The sequence below is a fragment of the Ovis canadensis genome, chromosome 19, assembly GCF_042477335.2.
Source record: "Ovis canadensis isolate MfBH-ARS-UI-01 breed Bighorn chromosome 19, ARS-UI_OviCan_v2, whole genome shotgun sequence".
In the NCBI taxonomy this organism is placed as follows: Eukaryota; Metazoa; Chordata; class Mammalia; order Artiodactyla; family Bovidae; genus Ovis; species Ovis canadensis.
The window spans coordinates 73,079,638-73,097,240 of NC_091263.1; the positions used below are offsets into that span (position 1 = coordinate 73,079,638).

Here is a 17,603-nt window from a genome sequence, read left to right on the forward strand (position 1 = left end):
TTCCGAACCACATTCTTATTATAGCAACGGCCCGTTTTTATCCGGTTATTGGCGGAAATAGGACAGGGCCAGGCCGTCGCTCCCGTTTCACAGCTGAGCAAGCCGAGGCCGGGAGAGGGGACTTGTGTGTCTGAAGACGCACAGTTGCTGGTGGGCCGTTGGGATGGCCTCCCGGCTCCTTCCGGCTCAGAGCCCGCGGGCTTCTCGTGTCGGTGGCATCCCTCGCTGCAGAGCGCAGGCTCTAGGCTTCGCTAGTTGCGGCTCGCAGGTTGCAGAGCGCAAGCTCAGTAGTCGTGCCGTGTGAGCTTAGTTGGTCCGTGGCACGTGGAATCTTCCCGGACCAGCATAGAACCTGTGTCCCCTGCACTGGCAGGGAGATTCTTATCTACTGAGCCACCAGGGAAGCCTTAAAATGGAAGGGTCTTTTGACTGCAGGCGTCCGTGTGGCTCATGAGACCCTCAGCTCCCACATGCTTCCTGCCAGCCGGCTGTGGAAGATGCTGCTCTACTGGGAACCCTTGCTTTTCCAAATGAGGTTTCCCATCGGTGGCCAGTGAGCTGCAGCAGGCTGTGCGTGGTGGCCTGGTGCATCGTGAGGCCAGGATTGTGCCGCTGTTTCCCCTGCGAGCAGCAGAACTCCCGAACCCCAGGCCCCTCTCTGTGGCTGTCTCGCCGCTGTTGTCTGCGAGAATGCGTGTGTTTCCTTTTCCCAAGGGATAGTGCTGCCTCTGTGAGCTACCGCGTCCTGGACGGGCCAGAGAAGGTTCCTGTCGTGCATGTTGACGAGAAGGGCTTCCTGGCGTCGGGGTCCGTGATCGGCACGTCCATGGTCGAAGTGACCGCCCAAGAAGTTTTCGGGGCCAACCAGACCATCATTGTTGCTGTCAAGGTAGGATCTCGTCTGCCTCCTTTTTGGAATAATAGCAGTAGTACTGTTTTCCCCGTGCAGGTGTGCAAGTAAAGACGCTCACCTTCTAGCCAAGAAATTGTAAGAAACTATTAAGGCCCTAGGAGCTGAGCGCCGAAGAACTGATGCTTCTGAGCTGTGGTTTGAGAAGACTCTTGAGAGTCCCTTGGACAGCAAGGAGATCCAACCAGTCCATCCTAAAGGAGATCAGTCCTGAATATTCATTGGAAGGCCTGATGCTGAAGCTGAAGCTCCAATACTTTGGCCACATGATGCAAAGAGCTGACTCATTGGAAAAGCCCCTGATGCTGGGAGAGATTGAAGGCATGAGGAGAAGGGGATGCTAGAGGATGAGATGGTTGGATGGCATCACCGACTCAATGGACATGAGTTTGAGCAAACTCTGGGAGATGGTGAAGGACACGGAAGCCTAACATGCTGCCGTCCGTGGGGCTGCAGAGAGTCAGACACGCCTGGGCGACTAAACTGCAACGATAGGTGAAAAGCCGCAGCACCTCCTGGGCATCAGAGCAAAGATCTCTGGACATGACTGATGGCAACGAGCTCCGTTCACAGATGAGTAACTGGGGCCCAGAGCTGTATGAGGTTTGCAGGACTGGCACCCCGGTGTCCTGTCTGGCCAGCAGTGCCTGGATCAGCAGACACCTAAGCGCGATGAACTCAGCGTGTGCTGTGTCCTGGCCCAGAAAGCACTCGGTCACAGACAGCACCGGGAGGGTGAGAGGGCCCGTCTCGCAGGCGAGGCAGTCGAGTCGCCGAGGCCTCCTGGGGGCTGGGAGTCAGGCTCTGGGCCCCAGCCCACGTTGGCCTGCCCCAGGTTGGTGCCCTCTGGTCCCCCCCCCCCGCCCCCGCCACCTTTCCCAGCATGCCTCTCTGTGCTCCTGAAGACGGGATGTTCTGCTTGGGAGTCCCCTGGATTGGGTCCCAGGGTTTATCCTGAACAGAATTTTCTTTGCACATCTCATCACAACCACGACATAATCCTTGCTGACAGAGCAAATACATGACCTCTTGAATATTAATATTTAGACTCTGCTTGGGTCCTGGGCCTCTTTCCTTACTAGTATCTTTTTGTTTCAAGATGAGCGTCTAGCAAGGAACCCTCAACCCTAGTTTCCAAGTAACCGAAAGTGACTGAGGACTCGTCCTGGGTCACCAGATGGTACTGAGTGCCAGCTGTGTGCCCATCCCTGGAAGCAGGGTCTTTGAGGGGCTGGCGTTTTGGCTACGATGGATTTTACTGGAGACAGAGAACCAAGTTGGCTCTCTAAGGACCTCGGGTTCCCAGGCTCCCAAAAGCTGTCATCCCTTCCTTTCCCATCCCCCCTTCCTTGCCCATCCCCCCTTCCTTGCCCATCCCCCCTTCCTTGCCCATCCCCCCTTCCTTGCCCATCCCCCTTTTCCCTGGAGCACCTCTAGGCACCTCAGCAGCATGCAGTGAACCCCAGACACCACCACCGTCCGCGCGGACACTGTTTCTACTCTGTATGCCTGGAGAGCCAGGTCCTCTGACGTAGCCCAGCATTCAAAGCCCAGGGGATGTTTTTGCAACATGAATAATGATCTAATTTTTCACAGTCATGGACTCTGACTCTTGCGGGTTAGATTTCCTCGGAATGAGGCCAGCCACCACAGGGAGGAGGAGGGCCAGCATCTGGGCTGGGCCAGTCTCTCCCAGACCCCACGTCAGTCTCGCCAGAGGGGTCCTGTGCGGGGGAGCAGCGGGAGCAGCGCCCGTCCCCGGGGGGCTCTCGGGGGCGTCCCTGGCGCCGTTGCCACCGCAGCTGTTTGCTGTCCCCAGGTGTCCCCTGTTTCCTACCTGAGGATCTCCATGAGCCCCGCCCTGCACACTCGGAACAAGGAGGCCCTGGCGGCCCTGCCCCTGGGCGTGACCGTGACCTTCACCATCCACTTCCACGACAGTTCTGGAGATGTCTTCCACGCTTACAACTCCATCCCCAACTTTGCAACTAACAGGTAGGCGGTGGGCCCCCCGCGTTCCCCACATGAAGTCACGTCTCCATCACATCCAGATCTGACTCACACGTGACCGATGACCGTGGGGAGAAGCCAGCGCTGCTGAAGGATGAGTTCGTCACTCATGGTTCCCAAGAGCAGGGCGTTCGCCCCACTCTCAGGACCCCGGGAGGAGCGCCAGGCGCGGCCAGGCCGCAGGGATGAGGGGCCGTTGCCGAGAGTCTTTATTATGAGACAGTCATTCAGCAGGGACGTCCCCTAATGCCCAGGAAGTGGAGCCCGGAGGTCGGGGCTTGTGGCTGGAGGTTTGTACTAAGACTCTGTGGGAGCTGGGCTGCAGGGGAGACGCAGACAGCCCCAGCCCTGCAGCCGGTGGACGCACAGCGCTCGCTGCTCCCTCTGCAAAAGCCGACCGGAGAAGGCACACGCCTTCCAGCGCCCAGAGGTCGGCGAGGACAGAGTCGACGGCCGCTGGCCTCTGCTGTGTGCAGGCCCGCCCACGCGCCGTCTCGCTGACTCCTCGCTGCTGCCCACGTGTCCCAGCCCGGAGAGGTCAGGCCGCACGTCTCAGGCCACGCAGCCCGAGAGCAGGGCTTGAACACCAGGCCCCATTTGCGCTGCACGGGCTGACACTTCGGGAATAGAACTGCAGCCTCAGGCTGAGTGTGAGGGAAAGGGGAGTGGTCTCCAGGAAGGAGAGCCGTGGCTCCAGGCTAGACCTGCCCACCTGTGGGTCCCCTGGAGCAGCAGTTCTCAAAGTGCGGCCCCCACATGGCAGCGTCGCCGCTGCCCGGGGACCCTCAATGCACGCTCTCAGGGCCCTTGGGTGTAACAGGGCCTTTGGGTGATTGTCAAGGCTGAGAACCACTGTCCCTGGGGATGTAGGCCAAGCCAGGAGGAGCTGAGAGGAGCCTCAGGCCCGGAAGGAGGCAGCAGGGCTCCAGCGCGTCCTCTCCGGGCACAGCAGGTCCTGACCGGGGGCTGGTGACCCCTGCAGCCTGGGCTTCCCGCGGGCCCTGGAGCAGAGGTGTGCCCCACGCTGAGCACACCTGGGCCCGGGCACTGGGAGAGCGGGGTCTGGAGTTGGGCCTGAGTCAAGCCTGGCTCTGCCCTCTCTGGGGCCTGTGAGCCTGGATGGACAGGTCACCCCTCCAGGCTTCCGTGTCTACACCTGTCGTGTGGGAAAGTGGCCTCATCCCCGGGGCCACCAGTTGAGGCTGTGGTTATGAGGGCCTCTGGCCTGTGAGGTGCTCCATGCACACAGCAGGGCATCTGCAGGCCTGGGGCACAGGCTGCCCCTTGTCCAGCGCCCCAACTCCCCTGCGGAAGTCACACGGGCCCTTCCATGGCCAACGCATCCGTCTCCAAGAGAGCGGTCAGGGCTCGGGAGGCGGGGGCGTGGGGAGGGAGGCCGTGGAGCGGGGGCCCTGACCCTCCGCTTGCTCAGCCCAGCCGTCCCTCCCAGCCCGCAGGGGTCCCTGAGTGCCTGCGTGTGCCCACACGCCTGGCGCTGACCTTAGCTCTTTCCAGCCCACAGGGGTCCCCGAGTGCCCCTGTGTGCCCGCACACCTGGCCTGACCTTAGCTCTTTCCAGCCCGAGTGCCTGCGTGTGCCTGCACGCCTGGCCTGACCTTAGCTCTTTCCAGCCCGAGTGCCTGCGTGTGCCCGCACGCCTGGCCTGACCTTAGCTCTTTCCAGCCCGAGTGCCTGCGTGTGCCCGCACGCCTGGCCTGACCTTAGCTCTTTCCAGCCCGAGTGCCTGCGTGTGCCTGCACGCCTGGCCTGACCTTAGCTCTTTCCAGCCCGAGTGCCTGCGTGTGCCTGCACGCCTGGCCTGACCTTAGCTCTTTCCAGCTGCTGACCGGGTGTGCAGCTCACGTCAAGCCTGTGATGTGGGTACGTGGTCAGCCCCACTCGGCAGATGAGAAAGCAGGTGGACGGGGGTGATGCCCTTGTCCCGGTTACTCGGTTGAGGGCCTCTCGTGTCCCCAGAGTGTCCTGGTTCCCTGCTCGGGCGGGCTGGGAACACAGCCTCATCACCTGCTCTGGGCCTCGGCCTCCCCGTGGGATGTGGGGGTGCTGAAGCTGGCCGTCCTGTCTGGGCCATGGATGGTGGGGGAGTCTGGTTGGTATGGCCTGAGACCCCTCACCTAGAACAGCTGCTCCATGAACCTGAGCTGGGCAGCATCAGGGCGCAGTGGGCAGGCGTGGGGCCCAGCCAGGGCCCTGTGCCAGCCCCTCCTTGGGAGCTGGGGCCACCCCCAAGACTGAGAGCCACGTCTCCGGTGCTGCAGGGATGAGTTCGTGCAGATTGGGAAGGGCATCGCCAACAACACCTGCGTGATCCGCACGGTCAGCGTGGGCCTGACGCTGCTCAGGGCGTGGGACTCGGCACACGGCGGCCTCTCCGACTTCGTCCCGCTGCCCGTCCTGCAGGCCATCTCCCCCGACCTGTCCGGGGCAGTGGTGGTGGGGGATGTCCTCTGTCTGGCCACGGTACTCGTCAGCCCGGAAGGTACGAGGGGTTCCGGCCAAGGGACACGTGTCTTGGGTTGGGAGGTGGGAAGGGCTGCTCTGCCCCCCGAGGCTGGTGTGCATGTGGAGGTTGGTGAGGTTCTGGAATGGGCATCGGAAAGCTGCTGTCCCGACCGGAGCCAGCCCGCGGCCTCTCTCTGCACTGGGCTGTAACTGGTGCTCAGCCGCACCCCCAGCTCCCCGTGTCAGCGGCCATTTTCATCTGCGTGCTGAGTGGCAGCGTCAGAGACAGTCAGGCATGTCCAACCCCAAATACTTACCGTCTGGCTCTTTACAGGGACCTGGTGGCTCAGATGGTAAAGAATCCGCCTGCAATGCAGGAGACGTGGGTTCCACCCCTGAGTCGGGAAGATCCCCTGGAGGGGCATGGCCACCCACTCCAGTGTTCTTGCCTGGAGACTCCCACAGACAGAGGAGCCTGGCGGGCTGCGGGCCAGGGGGTTGCAAAAGAGTCGATGAAAGTGAAGCCGCTCAGTCGTGTCTGACTCTTTGCGACCCCACGGACTGTAGCCCACCAGGCTCCTCTGTCCATGGGATTCTCCAGGCAATAGTACTGGAGTGGATTGCCATTTCCTTCTCCAGGGGATCTTCCTGACCCAGGGACTGAACCCAGGTCTCCTGCATTGTAGACAGAGGCTTTACCGTCTGAGTCACAACGATACCAACAAACTCATTTTAAAACAAAGTTACACACTGCCTTTAAAGTAAAGCAGATATTATTTGCCACAAATAGAAGGTGGTTGTTGGATGTTCTCATCATGTTTATTGTATAACGAGGTTGGCTTTTCACTAAGGACCGCCGTCTAGTGACAGACAGCTCAGAGTCTGCCACCTTCTTTGTGTAAAAAGGATTGCATAGCAGGGTGGCTGAGCAGGGGCGATGCTGAGGGATGGCACGCAGAGGGCCAGCCCTGGAGGACCAGCGCCCGGGTCACCCAGAATGGGAAATGACCGTGAGGTTCCCGGCGGGAAGGCACTGGGCAGGGGCCTCGGCTGCTCAGGGAGCAGGTGGCGTGGCCAGGAGACAGGGGAGGGCGGGGGCAGGCTTGGGGCAGCGGGGACACTGCCCGGTGAGCCAGGCTAGATGGGAATGACTGGAGTGTGAGGCGTGGGAGACGGTCACGCACAGCTTCCCCTCCCAGGAGTCCCCGGGACCTGGAGCTCGTCAGCCAGCAGCGTCCTCCACGTCGACCCCAAGACCGGCGCGGCCGTGGCCCGGCAGGCAGGCTCCGTGACTGTCTACTATGAGGTCGCCGGGCACCTGAGGACCTACAAGGAGGTGGGCCTCGGGCACACGTGTTTGACTCCCGGGGGTGGAAAGCTTGTCTTCCCTCCTGACTGCTTCTCTTCTTCATGTAAGAAGCTCCAGCGCCTTGCAGGGCAGTTGGCTGGGGGTCACGAGCCTGGTGGGGGGCAGGCCCCTCCTCGCAGGCCGCCGGACCCCCCAGTCCATGGCGGTGGGAGGACAGAGCTGGCCTCTTGGGGGGCATTCCATGCCACCTCGACGGAGCCCCGTGGGCAGGACTGTCTGCGTGGGCGTCCCCTGGGGCGTGGTGGCTGTGGGCGGTGCCATGCAGCAATTTGGCATCACCGGCAAAGCCAGCCTCCACCAGCGAGTCACCTTTGAGTCTTTGTGGAGGCGAACAAGACCACTCTCTCTCCTGTCTATCTCCAGCCGGGAATCAATCAACGAGCGGAGTCGGGCTGCATTGCGCGCGTCTGTCTCATTCTCCGAGCAGCGTGTGCTCTTTGGAGCCCGGCAGTGTCACCTAATAGCGGGCGTGCTCAGCGCTGCTGCTGGGGCGAGCTGGTGCAGAGGCACTGTGTGACCGACAGCAATGCCCCCACCCCGAGCAGCCCCGGGGACAGCCGGACAGGCTTGGGCGGTGGGGGCAGGGGCGGGGCTGGCAGAGCAGGGCACCACCCAGCAGACGTGTGCAGGCTTTGAGAGACAGCTCTGGGGCAGTGGAGGCTGGCGTTGTGATCGGATCACAGTTCGGTTCAGTTCAGTCGCTCAATCGTGTCCGACTCTTTGCGACCCCACGGACTGCAGCACACCAGGCCTTCCTGTCCATCAGAACATGCGTTCAATTCCAGGGAGCTCCTAGCATGGTTAGGTGTGTGGGCTCTGGGGCCAGGCTGTGTGGGTTCAAACCCCAGCTGGTCACGGACAGGCTGTGTGACCTCGGGTTGTCCTTTAACGTCTCTGTGTGAACCTCTCTGGGCTGACATTGTGTGAAATAAGTGAGTCGTTGATGGGTGTGAAGCCCTTAGGATGGTACTTCATGGGCATGAGCCGCTGCTGTCCAGAGTAAGGATGTTGTAACTTTGGCCAGATGCAGTAGGGATTCAGCAGAGAAATTTTTTAAGGCAAAGAGTGATGTCGACCAGAGGTACGTTTGGAAAGATTGCCTGGTACCTGGCTGAGTCCAGGAGCCCAAGGGAGGGGGCAGTAAGGCCTGGGGCCTCTGGGTGGGGCAGACTAAGGGCTTGGAGACACTCAGGAGGGAGGGTCATCGGACCTCGGTGACCATTTGGGAGGAGGAAGCCTTGGGAGTGAGTGTCAGGGTCTGGCCTGGGCGACGAGAGGGGAGCCAAGAGGGGAGCAGGGAGGAAGGCGGAGCTGGGGGCAGGTAACGGGGTTTGAGGTGGCTGTGGCTCCTGCCGGCAGGGCTGGGGACCACGAAGCTGGGCAGCTGTGTCAGGAGCTCCAGGGTTGAACGCTGGAGACGGCAAAGGGTGAGGGGAGTGGGGGGGAGGGGGGGAGTCTGCAGCCCTAGAGGCGGCGGGAACACACAGGGCCTCCTGGAGCAAAAGTGAGTGGAGCTGGGCCTGGGGCCTCTCCCTGGGGCGGGGGAGGAGGCATTGCGTGGGACCGGTGAACGGGGAGAGACCACCCCTCAAAATGCCCGTGTGGGCCTGCATTTTGGTCAGGCTGGTTCATCTTGAATAAATGGCACTGAAGTAAAATAGGTCCTTCTCTCTTCACTGAAAGATTAATTAACCGAGCTGACGTTCAGAGAAGAGGCCGTAGCTGTCGGGGAGCCAGAGTCCTCAGTCCACCCCCGACTACCACGTGATTTCAGGCCTGACATCGACCCTGCCCCGTGCTGGGAGAGGCAGCTGGTTCCGTGGGGGCGTCCAGCCAGCATGGGGTCTAGCCCAGCTCTGCCCCATCCAAGCAAATCACGTGGCCAGGGAGCCTCAGCCTTGCCCCCTGTACCGCGGAAAGGGCAGTCAGTACCTGATCCCAGGCGCTCAACGACCCGCCCCGGCTTCCTCCGCAGATCGTGGTCAGCCTGCCTCAGAGGATCGTGGCCCAGTACGCCCGCCCCGTCCAGGGCAGCTTCCAGGAGGTCTCGGCCTCCAAAGTGATGGTCACCGTGGGAGACCGGAGCTCCAACCTGAGAGGTAGGGAGCAAGGGGCTAGGAGGCCTGGGGGGCCCTGCTGGGCTGGGGAGCGGGCCCTTCAGATCGGATTCTGTGTCCTTCCTGCTCAGACTCGCCTCCCCATCTCCTGAGAGGGCATTTAACCCCGGCTGGCCCATTTAACGCCCCTTCCAGCTCTTTAGAAATTCGAGTCCTCTAAGGCAGAACCAGTGAGGGATGTTTCTGAAGGCCCAATGCTGAGAAACTGCCCATTTCTGGGCTTGGCGATGCAATGTCAGCCCCGGGCACCAACTAGAGAAAGCTTCACCATGCCTCCACACAGCCCTGAAAAGCTGGCCTAGCAGGCCTCGCTGTCCATTCTGATTTTCGTAATTCAAGTCCCGCGTGGAATAGTCGACCTCCTCCCCTGCCCACGACAGTCCTGGGCAGCAGCTGCCGGAAAGAAGTGCGTCCCCGTGCTGCGCTTGCTTAGTTGCTCCGTCGTGTCCGACTCTTTGCGACCCCCTGGACTGTAGCCCGCCAGGCTCCTCTGCCCATGGGATTCTCCAGGCAAGAATACAAGAATCCCTTCTCCAGCGGATCTTCCTGACCCAGGGATCGAACCTGGGTCTCCTGCATTGCAGGCGGATTCTTTACCAGCTGAGTACCAGGGAAACCGAAGTGCATCCATACAGGTTGTTACACCACTTAACCAGTAGAATTAAATGCCAGTGCTATCAATCTGTGGCAGCTTTGCTGCATTGTGGCGGCCTCTCCCCACTCCAGGGCACGTGGACAGGAACAGTGCTCGGTGCCAGTGGGGAACCGGTGTCCAGGGATGAAGTGCCCATTTCCCTTGGTAGTTCAGTGCTAAAGAACCCGCCTGTCAATGCAGGAGACGCAGGAGTCGAGTGTTCGATCCCTGGGTCTGAAAGATCCCCTGGAGGAGGGCACAGCAACCCAATCCAGTGTTCTTGCCTGGAGAATCCCAGAGGAGCCTGGCAGGCTACAGTCCACGGGGTCGCAGAGAGTCAGACATGGCTGAGCACACGTACACACACACGTGCTGATGGGCAGACCCAGCTGCCCAGCCTCTGGACGCTCTCTGGACGCTCTCTGGACGCAGGCTCTGAGCAAACGCTGACATGGCCCGTTCCCTCAGCCTTTATCAGCTTCGGTCATCAAGAGGGCTGTGGTGCAGGTCTGGTTCTCAGAGCTGCTGGGCTCCGCAGGCGAGGGCTGAGGCGGGGGCCGGGGGCTGGGGGCCTGGGTGTGGCGCCCCTCACTGCTCCCCCGTCTGCAGGCGAGTGCTCCCCCGGTCAGGCGGAAGGCATCGCGGCCCTGCGCCCAGAAGCGCTCCTCAGCTGCCAGCTGCAGTTCAAGCAGGATGTCTTCGACTTCCCGGCACGAGAGGTCTTCAGCGTGGAGCCCGAGTTTGACGCCGCCCTGGGTGAGCCTGCGGGTCTGGAGGGGAACGTGACCTGCACACTGGGTGTGCCTGTGGTGTGTCTGGCTCGCAATGGCAGTCTGTCCGTGCGGCCCGTGTCTGTCAGGAGCCTGACCTGGGGACGGATGTGGTCATCCTGGCGTCCCACTGCGACCTCCGGGAGGGTTCACGCTCCTATGCCAGGCGCCGGCCTCTCCCAGCGGCTGCCTCCACCCGGGGAGAGGACGCACTTCCGAGCTGAGAAGCCTGGTCCAAGCCCTCTCCTGGTCTTCTCACTCAGCTTGGAGGCTGCTGCCCTCAAGTCCTGGGAAGGAAGGGTGGTGCCCTGCGCCACCCGCATGATGTGGCTCTGGCTGGGGGCTCCACAGAGGCAGGGCCCTCATTCGCTCTTAGAGTCCCGGGCGTCTCTGGAGTGGAGCTGCTCCGCAGACCTGCTGACCGGAGCTGGGGAGCTGCTGGCCAGCCCCACGGGGTGGCTCTGAGAGGAGGGCCGCCGTCACGGCAGCCACAACTGCTCAGGACAGTCCCCGTGACAAGCCTGCACGGCGCCTAGCTCGAGTCAGTGTTGCCGTGAGTCTCTGTAGACGGGCGTGCAGTGCATTGCTCAGCTCTTTCTGAGGGTGCGCGGCCCGGTGTCACCCAACGAATTTGGCTGCAGGCTGAGGCGAGGCCCTCCTCTGCCCACTCCTAGGATCTGGGGGACCAAGCTCGGGCTCAGCACAGAGTAGGCCCTCAGCTGTCCCAGGCCCTGTGCATTCGCCCGCACAGCCCCACACGGGCTCGCTGTTACCCCCACTTGAAGGACAGAGTCAGCCAGGAAGCTGACTTGCTGGGGGCTCCCAGCTGGTGGCGGTGGGGGAGGAGGAAAGGAAGGGACCGGCCTCCAGGTGCCTGGCTGGCAGGAGCACAGGGGGGACCCGGGACCCATCCCAGGCACCCTGGTACCTGCTCACCAAGCCTCCCAAGGCACCCTCGGCAGTGGCCACTCAGCCCAGGCACCTGCTGTGGTTCAGGCGTGGACCCCAAACAGTCCCAGCCAGGCAGCCGTGGGACCTCCTGCAGCACCCGGGGTGCCGGCTATGGAGGGGTCAGCCCCGCTGGGCGTGGGGCCAGTGCCGGGCCATGGTGCCAGTTCACCCGTCCCTCACCTCCGCTCTGAGCTAGCCTGGTGGGGCCTTAAGATTCAGAGATGGACCTGGCATTCCTGCCCAAGGGGAGTCCGTGAACGGAGGATTCCAGGACACTCGGGAGCTCTGGGCCCAGAAAGGGGGCCCATGGCGGGCGAGGACACTGAAGAGGGCCTTGCCAGGAGGCCCCTGGAGGAGGGCATGCCTCACCTGGGCGCCTCCGGGGGGAAGGGGCGGTGGCAGGGCCTGGGTGGGGAGGGGCCCGGGCAGAACGGTGCCCCTGTCCCCGCAGGCCGGTACCTGTGCTCCGTGACGATGCTCCCGCTGACGGACCGGCAGCTGAAGCACCTGAGCCTGAAGCGGACGGCGCTGCTGGTCACAGCGAGCCTCCTGGGCAGCCCCTCGCCCACGGAGCAGGTTGGGGCCGAGGTGCCCTTCAGCCCGGGGCTTTACGCTGACCAGGCCGAAATCCTCCTGAGCAACCACTACACCAGCTCCGAGGTGAAGGTCTTTGGTGCCATGGAGGTTCTGGAGCACCTGGAGGTGAGTGCTGAGCAGGTGGGAGCCAAGGCCCCCGGGAGGGGGAGGCGGGCAGGACCAGCTGCAGCCGTGAGGTCCTGGGTCACCTCTCCTGGAAATGAGCACAGAGCTGGACTCTCTTGACCATCCTTTTCCCCAGAGCAGAATCGCTGTCTATTGTTCAGTCATTAAGTCGTATCCGACTCTGTGACCCCGTGGACCGCAGCACGCCAGGCTTCCCTGTCCTTCAGTGTCTCCCAGAGCTTGCTCAAAGTCATGTCCATTGAGTTGGTGATGCCATCCAAACATCTCCTCCTCTGTTACCCTCTCTCCTCCTGCCTCTGTCTTTCCGGGCATCAGGGTCTTCCCAGCACTGTCTGTCGGCCCGTGTGCTTGTGTGAGGGGCGTGGCTGCTCCTCTCCTCTGCAGCACGTGCTCAGCAAGCACATCACGTGTCCGCGAGTGAGTTCAGGGCAGGACGGTGGTGACCGAGAGCAGGGTGAGCGGCTCTGGGCCCTCACCTATCGCAGGTCCTGCACACCTGCCACAGCACGTCCCCAGCTCTGGGCCTGGGCCGCCCCGTGTGCTGAAGGGTGGTGTAGCACGGGGGTTCCGGGGCCCGGCAGCATGGGAGGGGCTCGGGGCGCCGTGTGCAGGGCCCGCCGGCGTCTCCTCGGCCTTCTCCGGTCTCGCTGCGGCACCCTTGGGTGCAGAGTGAGGCAGAGATGAGTCGGCTGCTGACGAGGGAGCGTCTGCTGGGCCCTGGGCTGGGCTGCTGGCATCTGACAGCCCAGTGGCAGAGCCCCAGCTGCCCCCTTGGGAAGCGAGCTTGGGGGCGGCTCGCAGAACGCATCACTATTTAAAAGGAGCTGTGGCACTGATTTGTCCTTTTGAAAAATACCCAGCCTAGACAGCGTGCTCCTCTGACTCTGTGGGTTGCGCGCCTGTCAGCTGGATGTGCCCAGCCAGCAGGGCAGCGTGAGTGTCAGGAAGAAGTGGGGGTGTGCCCCGCAGCCCTGGGGCCCCCCAGGTGCCAGTGTAGGAGATGCAAGAGACGAGGATTCGATCCCTGGGTCGGGAAGACCCCCTGCAGGAGGGCACGGCCGCCCACTCCAGTGTTCTCGCCTGGAGAACCCCATGGACAGAGGAGGCTGGCAGGTCGCAGTCCACGGGGTCGCGGAGAGTCGGGCACGACTGAGCCGGCATTCACGTCCTCAGCCCTGGCGTCTCTCCCAGGTGAAGTCGGGGTCCCCAGCCGTGCTGGCCTTCGTGAAGGAGAAGTCTCTGGGGCTGCCGAGCTTCGCCACCTACACAGTCAGCATCTCGGACCCCACGGCGGGCAGCCAGGGGCCTCTGTCCACCTCCCTGACCTTCTCCAGCCCCAGCACTGACCAGGCTGTCACCATCCCAGTCACCGTGGCCTTCGTGATGGACCGCCGAGGCCCGGGCGCTCGTGAGTCACGGGACGGGGCCCCCGGGGGGAGGGCAGTCAGTGTGGTCCAGCAGGAGCGGACCGGGAGTCTGGGGGCGGAGGAGCAGAAACGCACCTGCCCGCCCCACCCCCCAGCCCCCGCCCCGAGCGAGTGGCCGAATCTCGGGCAGGCGGGCTTCGCTCCCCTCACCCCCATCTGCGCTCAGGGCCTGGAGGCTTTGTCACATGTGGCTGAGCTGCGCCCCTCGAGCATGGCCTTCGCTTTCGGGGCAGCACACCCCTGAAGGAGCAGCAGCTGAGCCTCCTCCTGCTCCCGGAGGCCGGGCCCCAGGCCCAGGGGGTGGGCTCAGGCAGCCAGAGATGGATGGGGCGGTCCCAGGCCCAGGGGGTGGGCTCAGGAGATGGACGGGGTTGGGCCCTGGGCCCAGGAGGTGGGCTCAGGAGATGGACGGGGCAGGCCCTGGGCCCAGGGGGGTGGGCTCAAGCAGCCGGAGATGGATGGGGCAGGCCCTGGGCCCAGGGGGTGGGCTCAGGAGATGGACGGGGTTGGGCCCTGGGCCCAGGGGCTGGGCTCAGGAGATGGACGGGGCGGTCCTGGGCTGACTGGGCTCAAGCCCGGCCCCTCCCCATGAGCGCGGGCACAGCCCTTGGGGCTCTGCGGGCGCGTTGGTGACTGTGTCCTGGGTTGCAGAAGGCGCCGGGCTCTTCCAGCGCGTCCTGGACTCCTACCAGGCCATGTTTTTCACGCTCTTCGCCCTGCTGGCCGGGACGGCAGCCATGATCATAGGTGAGCTGGGCGCACCGCGTCCCCACCCCCCGCTCCATCTGCCCCGCCGTCCCGGCCCCCAAACTAATAGCCGCTCGTGCCTCTCAGCCTACCACGCGGTCTGCGCGCCTCGGGAGCCCCCTGCCACGCCAGCTCTCTCCCCGAGAGCCAGCCCTCAGCACAGCCCTCACTGTGAGTAGACGCCCCGCGGAGCAGTCCGGGGGTGGGGGGACCCCGGGTCTCACAAGGCCCGGCCCTGGGCGTGAGTTGCAGCTGGGCTGTGAACCCCAGAGGGCAGGTCCGGGCGCTGGCGGGGGAACGGGCGCTGGCGGGGGAGCGGGAGCTGGCGGGGGAACGGGAGCTGGCGGGGGAACGGGAGCTGGTGGACGTCGGTCCTGGGCAAGGAGAGCTTTCCCTGGGGCAGACCAGGCAAGGTGGAGGGGCTGGGGTCAGGGACGCCGGGTCTGCCGGTGTGCCCCACAACTGGTTCCCACCCACTGCTGCTGCTTCCTAGGGCTCTCAGCGGGGGGCGGATGGGCTGACTCAGGGGAGAGGGTTTGGGCAGTCCCAAGGAGATGCTGCTCAGAGAAGAATCCCGTGGCTTGCTCCTCTTCGTAACCCAGCCGTCTCTGCGGTCTGAGGCCCTGGGGACCCGTGAGTGGCGTCCCCTGGGGCTGCACAGTGCAACCCGCGCCGCTGTACAGGCGGCCCTGTGCCTCCCGATTCCCTTCCAAGGGTTCCCTCCTCTACGCAGAGTCCTTGAGGGGGTGTCTACTGACCTACACGGGGGCCTGGCCTGGGTGCGAGGGGCCTGTGCGTTTCTTGGAAGAGGACACAGCTTTCTGTATAGATGCACGTTGCTGGGTAACAGGACCGTCCACGTGTTGTGGGCCCAGAATCACAGCCCTCGTCCGGGCTGGCTCTCAGGCCTGTGACGCCCAGGGGAGGCCTGGACTGCTCAGCAGCTCGCCCCCCTGTGTCGACCCTGCTCACAGAGCCGTCCTGTTGTTGACGGTCTGTTGGCCTGTTGGTCAGCTGTCCTGCAGTGGGCGCCCGCCTGGCAACCCGTATCCCCCAGCACACGCCTCCCTGTTTAGCAGGAGCCCTGCCGGGGGCTTCACCTTGCCCCCTGAGCACTCCAGAGCCTTCCACCTACACACGTTGGAGTCTGTTCTTACAGCTTTCACTGCCCAGATGGACAGGCCCCTTTCCCCAAGTGCGCCCTGGATGGGACATGGTCCTGGGATCCTGAGTCTCTGCCCGGCAGGCTGTGCGCTCTGGGAGGTCAGGCTGGGGCCCAGGCCTCTGCCTGTGCAGCTCAGCAGGCCCCTATGGACCCCGCCTACTGGCCTGGGAGCCTGGGTCGCTTCCTGACCATCGTCTGGCCTGGGCCTGCGGGGTCCGCGGGCGTCGAGGTCTCGCTTGGGCTGACCACATCTCTCTTCCCGCCTAGATTTTGCTGCCTCATGGCCAACACCTTTCAACGCACTCCCTCCTGCCCGCCGAACCAGCCCCGCCTCGGGGTTGTGGAGCCCACCGTACCCGTCCCACTAGGCAGTGGGCCGAGACCCTGGGCCCCCACCGCCCCCGGGGACAGGCCTGCCAGGTCCAGCCTGGAGCGAGCCCCGGCCCAGCCGCCGTTGCCACCATCACCGCTGCCCCCTGCCTGTAACTGGAGTCTAGGCTGTCCCCAAGACCTCAATCTTAACATGTAGGAATTTAAGTTTGTTGTTTGGGTTTTTTTTTTTTTTTTTGCTTTTATTGTTGTTTTGTTTTACTCAGAGTCTTGCAGAGGCGAAGACTTTGGCTCCCTCCTCGACCTGTTGTCTGGGGTTTCTTGAAGTACACGCAGCTTTTGTCATTTCGGGGTCTCTAGAATCACACCGTTCTCAGGACTTAGAGCAGGTGGCCGTCTTTGGACCAGGGCTCTGTAGATGCTGTGACAGCAGTGTTCTCAGGGAAAGGACTTCATCAGTGATGTTTTTTATTTGTGTGAGTTCTTTTCTCTCTGGAAACCCGACATTTCCCCCGTCCGGCTCCTGCTGGGAAATGATTGGAGTGAATGGACGCGAGTGGCCTGGGCCACCCCAGGGCTACACGAGGAGCCTCGGGGCTGGGCCAGGGTGCCCAGCTCAGCCTCAGGGGCTGCTGAAACTCCCGGAGCCGGGAGCCTTGCCTCCTGCCCCCACCGAGGGCCGCTGTGAGCAGAGTCTCCTCTGTGGTTCTTTGTTTTCCTGGCGGTGAACTTGGCCTCTGCCCCGGGGGACAGCCCGTCCTGCCTGTCCCAGCTTCCCTATCAGCACAGGGGCTTCAGAGTCGAATCAGGGAGGCGTCCTTGACCTGGAGCCAGGCGCCGCCCGTGAGCTCAGACCTCTGCCTACACACAGGCCCGTGTTCTCCGCCCCTCCTTCTGTATGAAGCACCTCGCCGACCTGAGCCGCCGGCGCCCTGCAGGACGGGCTCCCTCAAGGCAGCTCCCCAGACGGGCCAGGGAGGAGGCAGCTTGGAAAATGGCCTCCCGCCCAGCCCTCATCCATGTGGCAGCTGAGACCTCCAGGACGTAGCCCTCCCGTGGCCGGGAAGCCGCACCACCCCAGAAAGCCCCAGAGCCTGGTGCGCGTGGACCCTGCCATGGGGCCTCCAGCTTTGACCCTGAGCCGTATGCCCGAACCTGCCTCAGTCCTTTGGGGCTGGACCATGCAGTTTATTTTTTTAAAGCTAGAGACAGGAAGAATTGTGCCTTGGCATATTACTTGAGCTCAAACTGACAACTTGGATGTAAATAGGCACATTTCTACTTGGTTTATTTAATAAAGCTCGATTTAGTTTCTTAACACGAGTGTGATTATTGCCGGAGCCCCATGCGTCCTGCCTGGAGCCAACCCAGGGCTGGTGTTGCCGCTTCCCGTTGTGTGAATTTGGGGAGCAGGGCTGCTCTATGGGCTCTCTTCTCTGGCTGCATACCCAGGCCCCCCTCCCCTCTGAGGGATCTCTGTGACCATCATTAGCCCCACTGCCCCACCCTGGCTGGTCCAGCCTCGAGGATGGGAACAGACCCGGTGTGTCTCCAGAGTCTGGTCCACAGGAACACCTAGAAAGCATGTAATGATACCATATGCCCCTGGTGGCTCAGACAGTAAAGAAGGTGCCTGCAATGTGGGAGACCCAGGACAGAGGAGATGGAGAATCTCCTCTAGAGAGATTGTCCAGAGAACCCCATGGACAGAGGAGGGTGGTGGGCAAAGCATTGGACACAGTTGAGTGACTAACACACCCATATGCACACATGCTCAGCACAGGGCCTGCCTGGCACACAGCACTCAATACAAGTCAGCATAGCCCTCAGGCACACCCCTCAGCGGCACAAGAGGGCTGCCAGGATCCAGGTATCACATCACAACTGGACACGGCAGCATCCAGAAGAAGCGCAGAGACAAACTCTCCCCGTCTCTTTCTAAAGACCGAAGGCTTCTCTTCTGGAAGGCTCCTCAGCAAACAGCTCC

At 62.8% G+C, this 17,603-nt stretch overlaps 1 protein-coding gene across 1 annotated transcript in view; it reads left to right on the forward strand.

Annotated features, from left to right (window-relative positions):
- Positions 1 to 16,934, forward strand: part of NUP210 (nucleoporin 210) — a 94,198-nt gene extending 77,264 nt beyond the window's left edge. The window contains exons 30-40 of the mRNA XM_069562148.1: positions 715 to 889; positions 2,730 to 2,905; positions 5,200 to 5,420; positions 6,583 to 6,719; positions 8,728 to 8,851; positions 10,113 to 10,259; positions 11,676 to 11,926; positions 13,139 to 13,355; positions 14,026 to 14,121; positions 14,209 to 14,292; positions 15,554 to 16,934. Coding sequence (XP_069418249.1) covers positions 715 to 889; positions 2,730 to 2,905; positions 5,200 to 5,420; positions 6,583 to 6,719; positions 8,728 to 8,851; positions 10,113 to 10,259; positions 11,676 to 11,926; positions 13,139 to 13,355; positions 14,026 to 14,121; positions 14,209 to 14,292; positions 15,554 to 15,654 — 1,729 coding nt within the window. The 3' untranslated portion in view covers positions 15,655 to 16,934. The remainder of the gene's footprint in view (positions 1 to 714; positions 890 to 2,729; positions 2,906 to 5,199; positions 5,421 to 6,582; positions 6,720 to 8,727; positions 8,852 to 10,112; positions 10,260 to 11,675; positions 11,927 to 13,138; positions 13,356 to 14,025; positions 14,122 to 14,208; positions 14,293 to 15,553) is intronic.
- The last annotated feature ends 669 nt before the right edge of the window (positions 16,935 to 17,603 follow it).